The sequence below is a fragment of the Mytilus galloprovincialis genome, chromosome 8, assembly GCF_965363235.1.
Source record: "Mytilus galloprovincialis chromosome 8, xbMytGall1.hap1.1, whole genome shotgun sequence".
Classification (NCBI taxonomy): domain Eukaryota; kingdom Metazoa; phylum Mollusca; class Bivalvia; order Mytilida; family Mytilidae; genus Mytilus; species Mytilus galloprovincialis.
In genome coordinates this window covers 61,223,177-61,234,994 of record NC_134845.1, presented here as the reverse complement: position 1 = coordinate 61,234,994, position 11,818 = coordinate 61,223,177, and the positions used below count along the sequence as shown (strand labels likewise).

Genomic DNA, 11,818 nt, shown 5'->3' with positions numbered 1-11,818 from the left:
TACTTATGAAACTGTCCGGATCTGCCACTGATGCTTACTGTTGTAGTTTATTATATTAAAATGATAAAGAACAACTGTGGAGCATAAATACAGACACTAATGAACAGTGTCTGTGTAAAAAAAATGGTGTTAACACAAACTTTCCCTATTTCCATAATTTGTGATCACACTGATAGGAGATAAAAGTTTTTGGGGTTTTTTTTCTTAAATTTTGCATTGATCTTTTTGTGTGATAATTTTCCAACTGAAGTGACTCCATTGTGAATGATTTACTCAGTGAGAGTGAGAAAACGATGACATCATAAACTAACTTCATAGATATTGCCTAGCAGGAAAAAATATTGATCACAAATTAAACAGATTGTATGGAAAACCTTTAATATTTTTATTTTAAGAAAGACACTGTTTACAGGTCATTTTTATGTGATGTGTTACGGAAATTGGATTTTTTGTTCCCCTGTACTAGAAGCACTTAAATAAAAAGGAGTAAACTTGTATCCTAACATTAAGGGTTAAAATCTCTTGGAGTTGAAGGATGAACTTTGTATGTTTATTCAAAACTACCAGTATGTGTGGCCTTGTGGCCTTAACTCAATTTATATTTGAACTATTTCTCTTATCATTTCCAAATCAATGTCCCAGGGACACACATTATATTTTGTTCAGTGGCAGCAATTTGAGACATTTTACAGGTACTAGTGGGTTTGGTTGCAGTATTTGAAGAAATTTCACAAATAACATTGCTTTCAGAATTAGTTTTCCAAGTATGTGACAAATGTATTATTTGTTTTTCAGCTACAGTTTAGAAAATTTGAAAATTTGGTAAAATAGATGTTTCAAAGTTTCCAGATGTTAGACAAAGGTAAGTTTATATAGGTTTCTACTAAAGGTATCATTCAATGATTGTACGGAGGTTTTCAGGTTTAAACAAGAATGTGTCCAAAGTTCACGGATGCCCCACTGCTACTATCATTTTCCATGTTCAATGGATTGTGAAATTGTGTAAAAAATCTAATTTTGCATTAAAATTAGAAAGATCATACCATAGGGAAAATGTGTACTAAGAGTCAGGTTGATTGGGCTTCAGCTTCATAAAAAACTACCTTTACCAAAAACTTTAAGCTGAAGCGGGACAGACGGACGAACGAACGGACGGATGAACAAACGAACGAACGGACAGACACACAGACCAGAAAACATAATTACTTCTACTATCGTAGGTGGGGCATAAAAAAGATTTTTATAATTCCAATCAGAAGGGAAGCACTGGCTTCTGAGATGACAGTACCGTTAGGTACTGACAGTCCACCATGAGTTGTTCATACCTACTGCTTGTAAAAGAAAATAACATTTCATAAAAAAAATGTGCTTCTGAAGTGTTTTTGTGGATTTAACTTGTCAGGATCACACAAACCTAACTATTAAAAAGCCAGGGATGTATTAAATAGCTAAAAGTTTGCTACCAAAAGGAACCTGTAAAAATAACCAGTTTCATCTAAGATCAACTTTGCCCCTTTTAATGAAAAATATGTTTTAACGTTATAAATCACAGTTATAATTAAATTAATCATTCAGATCTTTTGCAATTTACCAAAGAATTATTGAATTCTAAATTTAAAAATATTGCCAACAGTATGTACATACTAAAATATTTGACTGCTGTACCCATATTTTGACAATTTTACCTATTATGTCTGTTTTGTTCACGCATCGTTGTAAATATGACAGAATTTGATAAGACTGTCATACGCGTGAGAGGTTTAGCGCTATAAAACCTGGTTCAATCCACCATTTTCAAAATTTGAAAATGCCAGTACCGATATGGGGTTTAATAAACAATGTCGTAATCAAATAGCTAAGTATCAAAATTATTGTTCACATATAAAACATTTAGCAAATTTTATAATGAACGCAACGAAATAATATATATCTGATATGCTCGCAACGCACGCATGGAAGACTTTCTTTATTGATAACAATAAAACTAACTTGTGACAGAGATGAATCATACTGTCCTTGTTCAGATTGATTTGACAAAATCTGACCTGTACTTTTGAATCTCCTTTTTTTATACAAACTAGACCGTTGGTTTTCCTGTTTGAATGGTTTAACACTAGAAATTGTTTGGTTCCTATATAGCGTGGTTTTCGCTGTGAGCCAAGGCTCCGTGTTTAAGGCCCTACTTTGATCTATAATGGTTTACTTAAAACAAATTATTACTTTGATGGAAAGTTGTCTCATTCGAACTCATGCTCCTTCTTCATATATCTATTAACCTTTAAAATTTCCCCTTATAAATAACTGCTTTCCAGTCCTCCAAAAACGTCATTTGGTAGCTGAATCTTTTGTAATGTGCAATATGAACTAGCACACTTCTAAAGCTTTAACGGTAACGACAGTTATGATGGTACAAGACCGATTACGTCAATAAAAAAACAAAATAAACAGCAGTGAACGATCTAAATTCATAAATATAGAAAAGATATATACACATTTCTAACGTCAACAGACATTTTTATCTTATTTATTTGTTTTCAAAACATTTTTTTTAGCATTCATTTAAAAAATTAATTTATAATAAGCGATACGGGTTGTTATTTTGCACTAAGAAATGTTCGCGTATTTATACGATCGGTTACTAGTAAAAAACGAAAGTCAAATCTCTGTGGCAACAATACATCGGAATGCCCTCACGGTCATCGCGATGTAAAAGAGCGTCCACGCAGCGAGCTGATTATGTTCATAGAGATATCGATTTACCAACGGGAAAAGTCTTTGATATCCAAAAAGAACTGTTTTCCTTCTCAATAGTTTTTTTTCTATGTTAATAATAAATACATTTTATGTTTGACAAGATTTTAGATTTTCGTTGTATCTGAAGCTGTTCAATTTATAGTCTGAGGCTACTCAGTTGGTATCATCAAAGTTCGGGACATCAGCATTTGTACATTTTTGTTTGGAATATTTATTTTACCATTTGAATATTCATTGTTATTTGGAGCTGAATTGGATTGGATTGTTTGAATGAATGTTTTTTTTTTCTTTTAAGTAATAATATTTTTTGTCTTTTTCGATATTACCCATGTGGATAGGCTATAGCAGTGTGACCTCAAGGGCGGATCCAGCCGTTTTCAAAAGGGGGTTCCAAATCCAGGATAAAGGGGGGGTCCATCCATATGTCCCCATTCAAATGCCCACGGATCCGCCACTGGACCTATAGTCGAATCTAATTGGTCGGTAGACTATTTGAATTTCACCATTGCATCATCACTTCAAATAGAATTAGTCGGTTAAACCATGTGATTGAAAACAATAGACTGAACAGGTTGTTAACACTTTCAACTATCAATAGGATCAAGCAACATTTTCGAAATGATAAGTTCATGTAAGCGTTAATTTTGTTACAGCTACGAAATTTTAGTGATATTGACCCTCAAACATTAAGCCGGTCATGAATTAAGTTTGTGAATTGTGTTTGCGGTTTTATTGACACGCATTGTGTTGTGTCATCGTATTCATTTTATATTAGAAAACTATAGCATTTATATTAGAAAAGTATCGCCTTCATAATTTTTTTATATTAAAACAACATCGCTATGATATTAGAAAAACTTCGCATTGATCATGTTGATATAATACAATATAGCAGTATCTTTGACTTGTGGGTGATTTTGGCTTAGCAAACAATTGAATTCATCTCAATTGCATTCCACTGCATTTCCTACATTATATTTATTGAATGTGAACATCTACAAATGATAAATCGTGCATATATGTTTTATTTATTCAACAATTCAATTTTCTCGTTTAAATACACCTTGCTTGTTATTACATACAATAATTCATGGACATTATACGGCAGATGTATGTTGTGTTAAATGTCACCCTGTTTTAAGAAAAGAGTCATTACTTTATACCGAGAAATCTGCCTTTCTTCGTACAAATGCTAATATTCGTCTGAAATTTCCCACAATTCAACTCGTTGATATAAGACAATATCGCTCGTTGATTTAAGAAAAGTTTTTATCGATTCGCTTCTTCCAAAGACTGGTACCCCAATGAAAGACGTCCAGTGTCAAACTTGAATGCATATTTAGGAATAGTACATGCAAATGTAGTATGTACACTACTTTGTACTAGATCGAGATCGAGATTGTTTTTGACGTGCTAGTTCACAAGGTATTAGTCCGCAGTAAAGATTTGTCATTTTATTCGGACACATTATTCTGACACCAAATCTAAAAGTGTTTACGTATCACTTTAGATAGCGCGTGCTTAGCATTGACTCACCAACTAACATTTTTTTTTATAATTTGGTTTGACCTGGCCTGATTTCGAACTAATGTTGCAATTTATAATAGCTAGCCCATCCCTTCCCATGTAAATACAGATAAATCATATAGACTTATTACAGTAAATCTTTCAATCCAGTTTGGTCTGAATACGTATCACATCTATACCTTCTTTGTCCAAATTGTATTATAAGATGTGAGACATGCTTATAAAACATATGTGTTTATTGGTATTATATAGTTTGATCCAGGGCAGAGGCGTTAACTGAACGTTTTAATAAAAGGTTATGAAAATGTGTTGATTTATATTTTCTAACGCATGACTTCAATTACAGATACTTTTTTTAGTTTAAAACATCGATGATGCAGCTTCCATAAACACATTAATTTGAAATTCTTAAACCTGAAAAATGAAGTTGTCAACTTTCATATTGTGGGGAGCCGTAATGTTATTATGAAGAAGAGCATACGTTATGTTTTTATATTCTTTTAAGCGTTATCACTTGAGAAAGTAGTTTCAAACAATGATATTTAAAAATAAGACACTTGAAAAGCAATAAATTTTCATAGGTTAGGCATGGTGATAAAACAACTATCCTTGAGACAGGGTTTATGACATTTAAAACGAAAACAAGATAATTCCACATACTTGTTGGGTATTAACCAGATACTGTAGATTTAATACAATAACGGTATCCAATTTCAACATCAAACATGGCTTAAAAATAATTTCCCATGGTAGAAGGGTGATACTAAAGTATTGGATAGTGGCCTTCGGTTGTTGTCAGCTCTTTGGTCAGGTTGTTGTCTCTTTGACACATTCCTCATTTCCATCCTCAATTTTATAATATATTTTTCAACATGTTTATGTTTAATTACAGATACTAATTTCAGCATGACAACTATAAATCTTGAATGCGGTTAAAGGGAGTTTGTTGCCCCTAATAAGACATTTTCCTTCACCGTGTTCACATAAACAATATCAACAATATAAACAAGTATTGATGGTAATAATATCAAAAACGGTACCAATTATACAATGTTATACTACACCAGATTTTTTTTATTGTAGTTAACAATTATATAATTTATCAGATTAAAACATACCCTTTTTTGTTTATGTCATTTTTCAAAATTTTGATATTGTACAATTTCACATTGCATTTAAACATGTGAAACATGAACATACTGCAAGTATTTTCACAAAAAAGAAAACATTTATGTAACAAAAATGTTATAAATAGTTTAACTGTGACATGCGTATCGCACAGTATTGTTATCACTTGAACTAGAAAACCCCAAGTTCATGATAACGAAAGAAGGAATTTGAATGATCGATTCGTCACGAAATATGTCATTGCAAGTAAGTGTTTTATCAAAGTCAAAAATTGATTAAAAAATACAGACCTTGGAACATATTTCTTGTAATTAGGAGTACTTTGATTGTATCAATATTCTCGAGTATGCTGTTTGTTTCCTTTGTTTTCTTATGTATATTTAAGTACTTAATGACATCAAGTAACAGTCTCAACCGCTTCGAATTCATCAAGTTAAATATATGTTTGATACAGTTTGATGAGGTGCTGTATTAGTTTTAACCCATGATTCTTTGTGCGCAAAGATACTGGTAAAAGCTAATAGATATAAATAAATTAAACAGTATATCTAGAAAATGACCTTGGCACACTAAACGGTCTTGTAGGTGTAATCGTTTTACACATTTTCTGTAAATCATAAGTTTTTCGAAAGTGATGTCACGGTCCTAAATTAGATAAATCTTTAATATCATATCCTCTAAGCATAGATTCTGGAATTCATATGTGATTTATTTAAGTACAAAATACAAAACAGGTATTATATGCTAGTAAGATTTGTGTTTTAACTGTTCACTTTTTTTTAATAATTCTGATTTATCATTGAGTTATTTTTTTTATTGATGAATTATTTACGTATACTGCAGATTAAGCAAAAAATTTAAAAAAAAGATAAATAACCTATGTTTGAAAGAAAAATCGAGGTTTTCCCAACCATTAAGTGAAGGCTTTTTCACCTAAAACCTTTTAAATGCACATCTATTTATATGCATTCTCGTTGTTAGATAATATGTATTCATACATTGATTAAAAAACAGAGTGTGTAATTATTTTATGAATGAATAGAGATAATAAGTGACGTCTAATCTTCTTCAACTCACTTCATTGTTTAAATTACCGTCTTGTTGTTTGTTTTCTTTTAATAAAGATGACTATCTTTTAATTCCGGTTTAAACGTAAATTCTGGTTTCATACGAAATTTTATTTTCACTGATTTGAAAAAGAAAGGGTTTCTAGGAACTTTACAAATTCTTAACTGCAAAACAGAATATTTCAAGTTTTTCGTACAATGATACTCATGGTTTACCTGTTTGAAGTTCATATATCATTCATGATATGAATTATACAAGTAGGAAGCTATAGTCATCGTATTCTTAGAATTAACACCACTAATCCAATTGTTTCCTATTTATATTCTGAAACTTTAAACATTAAAGTTTACTTCGTCTTAAGTTCAAATAAAATGGCACTCATTTCATGTCAAAACTATACCTTACCTGATTAGTGCTAACAATTTCAACATACCTTCAATTGCAGAAAAGTGGTAGTGTGGTAGTTTTTCCCGGCACATAGGGACAATGATAGACTTTTTTTTAACTTTCACCTCTTTCTAATCCTGCTCAAAATTCTACATTCATAGTTAAAAGAAGTACTCTCAATATAATATTCATAACGACTTTTTCCTCTTTTTCCTTTTATGTATTTTATCATGTAGTGATAAAAAAATCCAAAATCTCATTTTCATCTACATGTTAAATTATTTTACATTTTTCTAAACCTAAATCATTCCTCTATTTGGGGAAGTATGTTAAGAAAATACTGTATTTCTTGTCCAATCACATTTTTCAGATACATTGATTTAAGTAGGTTACACACAAGAGTAACCTGAATTTTGGAATTTATGTACTACCGTGCCACCTTAAAGCACACTCACTTGTTACCGGAAATTTGGTGGTACAAAAATTGGCATTGATGTCACGGTCATGAATCAAATTTTAAAATCTCAAATGATAAGGTTTAAAACTCTTCAGAATAAGTCATCCGAGCAATTTTTCATATTTTTTTGTTTGGTTATTTTTATGTTCGAGATCCTAAAAGAGTTATTTTCTGGAAATAGTGTGGACGTTATATGAACAAATCCTTAAAGGAATAATACTTTTGATATGAAATCATTAGAGAAACCCATATAGGCTCAGTTTGAATCTTTTAATATCTGATTTCAAAACATGCAAAATGTTTTGCAAGGTGCCAAATTTAAATTTCTATTTGTCTTTTCGACCAAACGCCTATAAATTCAAAACGAAAAGTTCCCATTCAAATAATACTAATCTCCTAGTTATATTAAAAAAGGAGGAAGTACATAATAACTGACTAAATCAATATTATCAACCAACAAAACGAGGGAAAACGGCTTTCATATTCCTGATTTGGTAGAGGCATATTCGGATGAATTTTTTTTTACTGCAGATCATTTTGTACATCAAACTTTTGATTTTTGATAATAACCTTGGAAATAATCTGTTACGAGAAAGAAAAAGAATATGAATTAAATATAAGCCAGACCAGATTTTCTCTAAGCTGGGTTTTTGAAGCCACGTTTCTAATTTTAAGTATATTGATGCTATATGTTTGTATTCTTATTGATATTGATTGTCAATACTTAGAATATTACTAAATTTAAAGTCGTTCCGATCTGAAGTTATTCTACGTCAAGGGAAAAGCGCTACAGCACAGACGAAAGTTATGTAATTTAAATTCTTATTTGTTCTTAACAGAAAAAAAAAGATATATTGTTTTTTTGGTTTACTATTAATAAATAAGAAGTTCTTCTTATTTATTGATAGTTTCAACGGCATGTTAAAGTCATGCAAAATAGATATCAAAATACACAGAAAAAACATTCTACAAAGTTCGTTTTCCTAATTTCATTTTTTATATATGTAATATAAAAATTAAGGACTTTCACTCAGTCAATACGTTATATATGGACCTGATAGATTATATTGGCACTCGTACTTGAGCTTCGGTTAATATGAACTGAACAGTTCCATAAATAACGTATTGACCTCGTTAAAAGTCCATAATTGATAAGTAAATTTGATAGGGAGTACATTAAATAGAGAATTTTAAAAGACTTTACTGTGGCATTATAATTATGCCATTTGTCAATGAAATAAGTAGAACGAAAGTTTTATTCCGATCTATTATCTTTGTAAATGATATTGTCCTGGAATACAGATGAACAATAGTCAATAGAATGACATATCTATTATTTCCTGGTTTTCGGTAACAACAATATTACGTAACGCTGTTGCTGTCGTGATCGTTTTATGAGAATTCATGTTATGCCATGGTCAATATACATAATATATAGATTATATTGATTGATAATGTTAGGTAGATCTATTTGCAGTAAATAATAAATAAATTATGTTTGATAGAAAACAATGGATAATCAAAAGAAAGAACCAGACGATTGGAGAAAAAACAAAACCTTACAAGATTGTATGCTGTACATGTTGCAGAATGAAATAATGTGTGATGTCACTTTCCGTGTTGGAGAAAGCCGTAAAATGATAAAAGCCCATAAAAATATTCTGGCGAGTCGGAGCCAAGTATTCCATACGATGTTTGAAGGTTCATTACCTGAAAAAGGAGAAATCAGTATTCCCGATATTGATGAGGATACATTTAGTAATCTTCTTCTGTAAGTAAAATCGATTAATGATATAAAGTGTTTGCATGGACATGGGTGAATATTTTCCCGAGTAGATTCTAGTCCTGAAAAAAACTTGTGAATGAAATTTGTATTCTAAGAAAATATTTCCTGATAATCATGTAATGACTCTTTTATCGTTATCTTTATCTTCGCGTTCTCACTTCGTTTTGAACTTAATTGACGACATCTTGTTTTATGATGTTAGAGGACTGACAATACAGAAGGTATTTCACAAATGAAATATATTTTCACTTGAACGGTCATGATATTCAATTTCAACTATTGCAATAATGGGTTTTTTCCCAAATTTAGAAAATTAAGATCGTCTGAGTCTGTAATTTTCTAGTATGTGCATGACTTGTTTGTTGTGCTTTTTTCGTCTTCCGTTTATACTCTATTGAGTTGTCAGTTTCTCTTCAACTAATGAGTTTTGAATGACGCCTTTATTATCTTCAGCTTCTGTTTTACTTTATCTTATATTATTATATATCGGTATGACATAAACATGATAAAGTTTATCTTGCACTAAGGAAAAAGATTGATATTTAAATCCTATTAATATCCAATTTGACTATCTACAGGCAATTGGTTTATTTCTCTTAATTCAAGAGTATGAACTATGGAATCAACTCAAATGTTATTTGTCAAAACAGCCTTTTGTATTAAAATTGTATTCTTTTGAATTGAACATTTTATACATGTAGGCTTCAGCTGAAATCAACGCTGCTAAAATATAATTTGACAAAAACATTCATTATTACAAAGATTCTATTGAAAAGTTTGTAATGTTTAAATTTTTTTTTTAGGCTTGCGTATGACGATGATGTTCTAATATCGAACAAGAACGTGGATAGTATGTTATATGCAGGTGATAAGTACATGCTCTCCACAGTCATGTCAAAATGTTCTGAATTTCTTATATCGACCGCAAAATCTGCTGATGCCGTTGTTACACTTTCAACAGCAAGGCAATTTCATCTTGAAGATCTTCAAACGGAAAGTTTGAAATACATCGAAGACAATACGGCAGAATGTCTATCATCAATTCATGCTGTTGAGCTTAACAGTCAATGTGTACAATTGATTTTAAAATCAGAATATCTATCTTGTTCTGAGACAGACGTCTGCAATTTTTTTTTGAAGTGGATAACAAATCAGTGCCAACTTCAAGATCTTGAAGTAAATGCAGAGAACCTAAGATCCATATCAGGAGAATTAATGTCTTTAATAAGGTTTCCACTGATCGAGAAAAAATATTTTTCTACCACAGTTTCACATTCAATGCTACTTACAACAGATGAAATTCTGAGTGTTTTTCGTTGGCACCATGGAGAGGTATGCTCATTATTTTCAACTGATCCTAGATGTCCGAGGGGACCAAATCTGCAAGGGGAAACTAAAATCATACATCGACATACACGTATTAGCAATGGTTGGCGCAGTAACGCAGCAAATGCCCTGATTTTTCATTCAAACAAATCCATATGGCTCAAAGGCTGTATCATTTTTGCACCACTTTCCGTCACGTGTGGAGGCAATGCCAAGTTTACTTTTGAATTAACAGACGAGTCTACAAACATTTTCAGCAATGAGGTACTTGACATGGAATCGGGAACGTCACTCAATGAAACAATTGGCGTATCCCTAACCAAACCGATCTTACTGAACGCCGAAAAGCGATATACAATTGTGGTTCGAGATATTAAACCAACCACATATTATGGAAGCAATTGTAAATCGGTTTGTAAACAAGATGATGTAACAATAACTTTTCAGAATTCTACAAAGTCTAAATGTAGTACCGATATTACCCAAGGACAGATAGCTGGTATAATGTTCTGTCTCTAACAATTGCTGTAAATTGCGTGTCTTCTACAGATCCCAAAAACGCGATTTAGATTTCGATTATAAGATGAATATCCGCAGTCGTTTCATAAAAGTCAGGTTCTGCTGAAATTGTAACGTAATTTTTTTAATGACACTGAGAGTTTATGTGAGAGTTGTTCGCCTTGCAATCCAATAAAATCTTAAACAAAGTAAATCTTAGTATTATTTGTACACTTTGATTCGTGTTACACTTGGTTAAACCAGTGTTTTCCGCCATAATTATTGAACGGCTTCTTTTTTAACGTATCATAAACAAAAGTTCTAGTTTATTGTCCGATGATCGAATTCATTCGTTTATGTGCGTCATGCTAGATTTGAAAATTTTGACAAATTAGATGCCCCTATATAGACAAGCATTGAGCATTACAGAGAAGAATTATTTTTAACGGTTAATTACTTTCCGTTTGGTTTCCACTTAAAAAAAAATCGTTACTTATGATTTTGCCGTCAAAATGGATAGAATAAGTATGTGTATGTCAAATACCATACATTTGTTTGAATTCAATGTCAATTCATCTGCGGATATTGGAATATCCCTCATCAAGCTCACTTAAGAGGTGCCAAATGGATGAACTTTAATGAATGTTTATTAAAATGAAATATCAGTAAACAAAACATTGAGGTCACTGTGGGGATGGCCTTCATATATGTTATAAGGACAGACACAATATAGTTTTAAAATTTTTGTCTGTAATTAAGTCTAAATTAATGAATTCATACATCCTGCTACTCAGTTATCCGGTCATATTTCCTGTAATTGAAGGAAAATATATTATAATAGAACGCATCGATCCATTTCCATCCGATATGGACCGACAACGTTGTCG

At 31.4% G+C, this 11,818-nt stretch overlaps 1 protein-coding gene across 2 annotated transcripts; it reads left to right on the top strand.

The window, feature by feature from the left end:
* Positions 1-5,559: 5,559 nt before the first annotated feature.
* Positions 5,560-11,145, top strand: LOC143042334 (BTB/POZ domain-containing protein 2-like). 2 transcript variants are annotated; one of them, XM_076214614.1, is made up of 3 exons: positions 5,560-5,655; positions 8,827-9,092; positions 9,911-11,145. In XM_076214614.1, the coding sequence occupies exons 1-3, from the start codon at positions 5,623-5,625 to the stop codon at positions 10,950-10,952; spliced, it is 1,341 nt and encodes a 446-aa protein (XP_076070729.1). In that variant the 5' UTR covers positions 5,560-5,622; the 3' UTR covers positions 10,953-11,145. The 2 variants fall into 2 exon arrangements, with proteins under 2 accessions (XP_076070729.1, XP_076070730.1); XM_076214615.1 differs by lacking the exon at positions 5,560-5,655 and adding an exon at positions 6,070-6,143.
* The last annotated feature ends 673 nt before the right edge of the window (positions 11,146-11,818 follow it).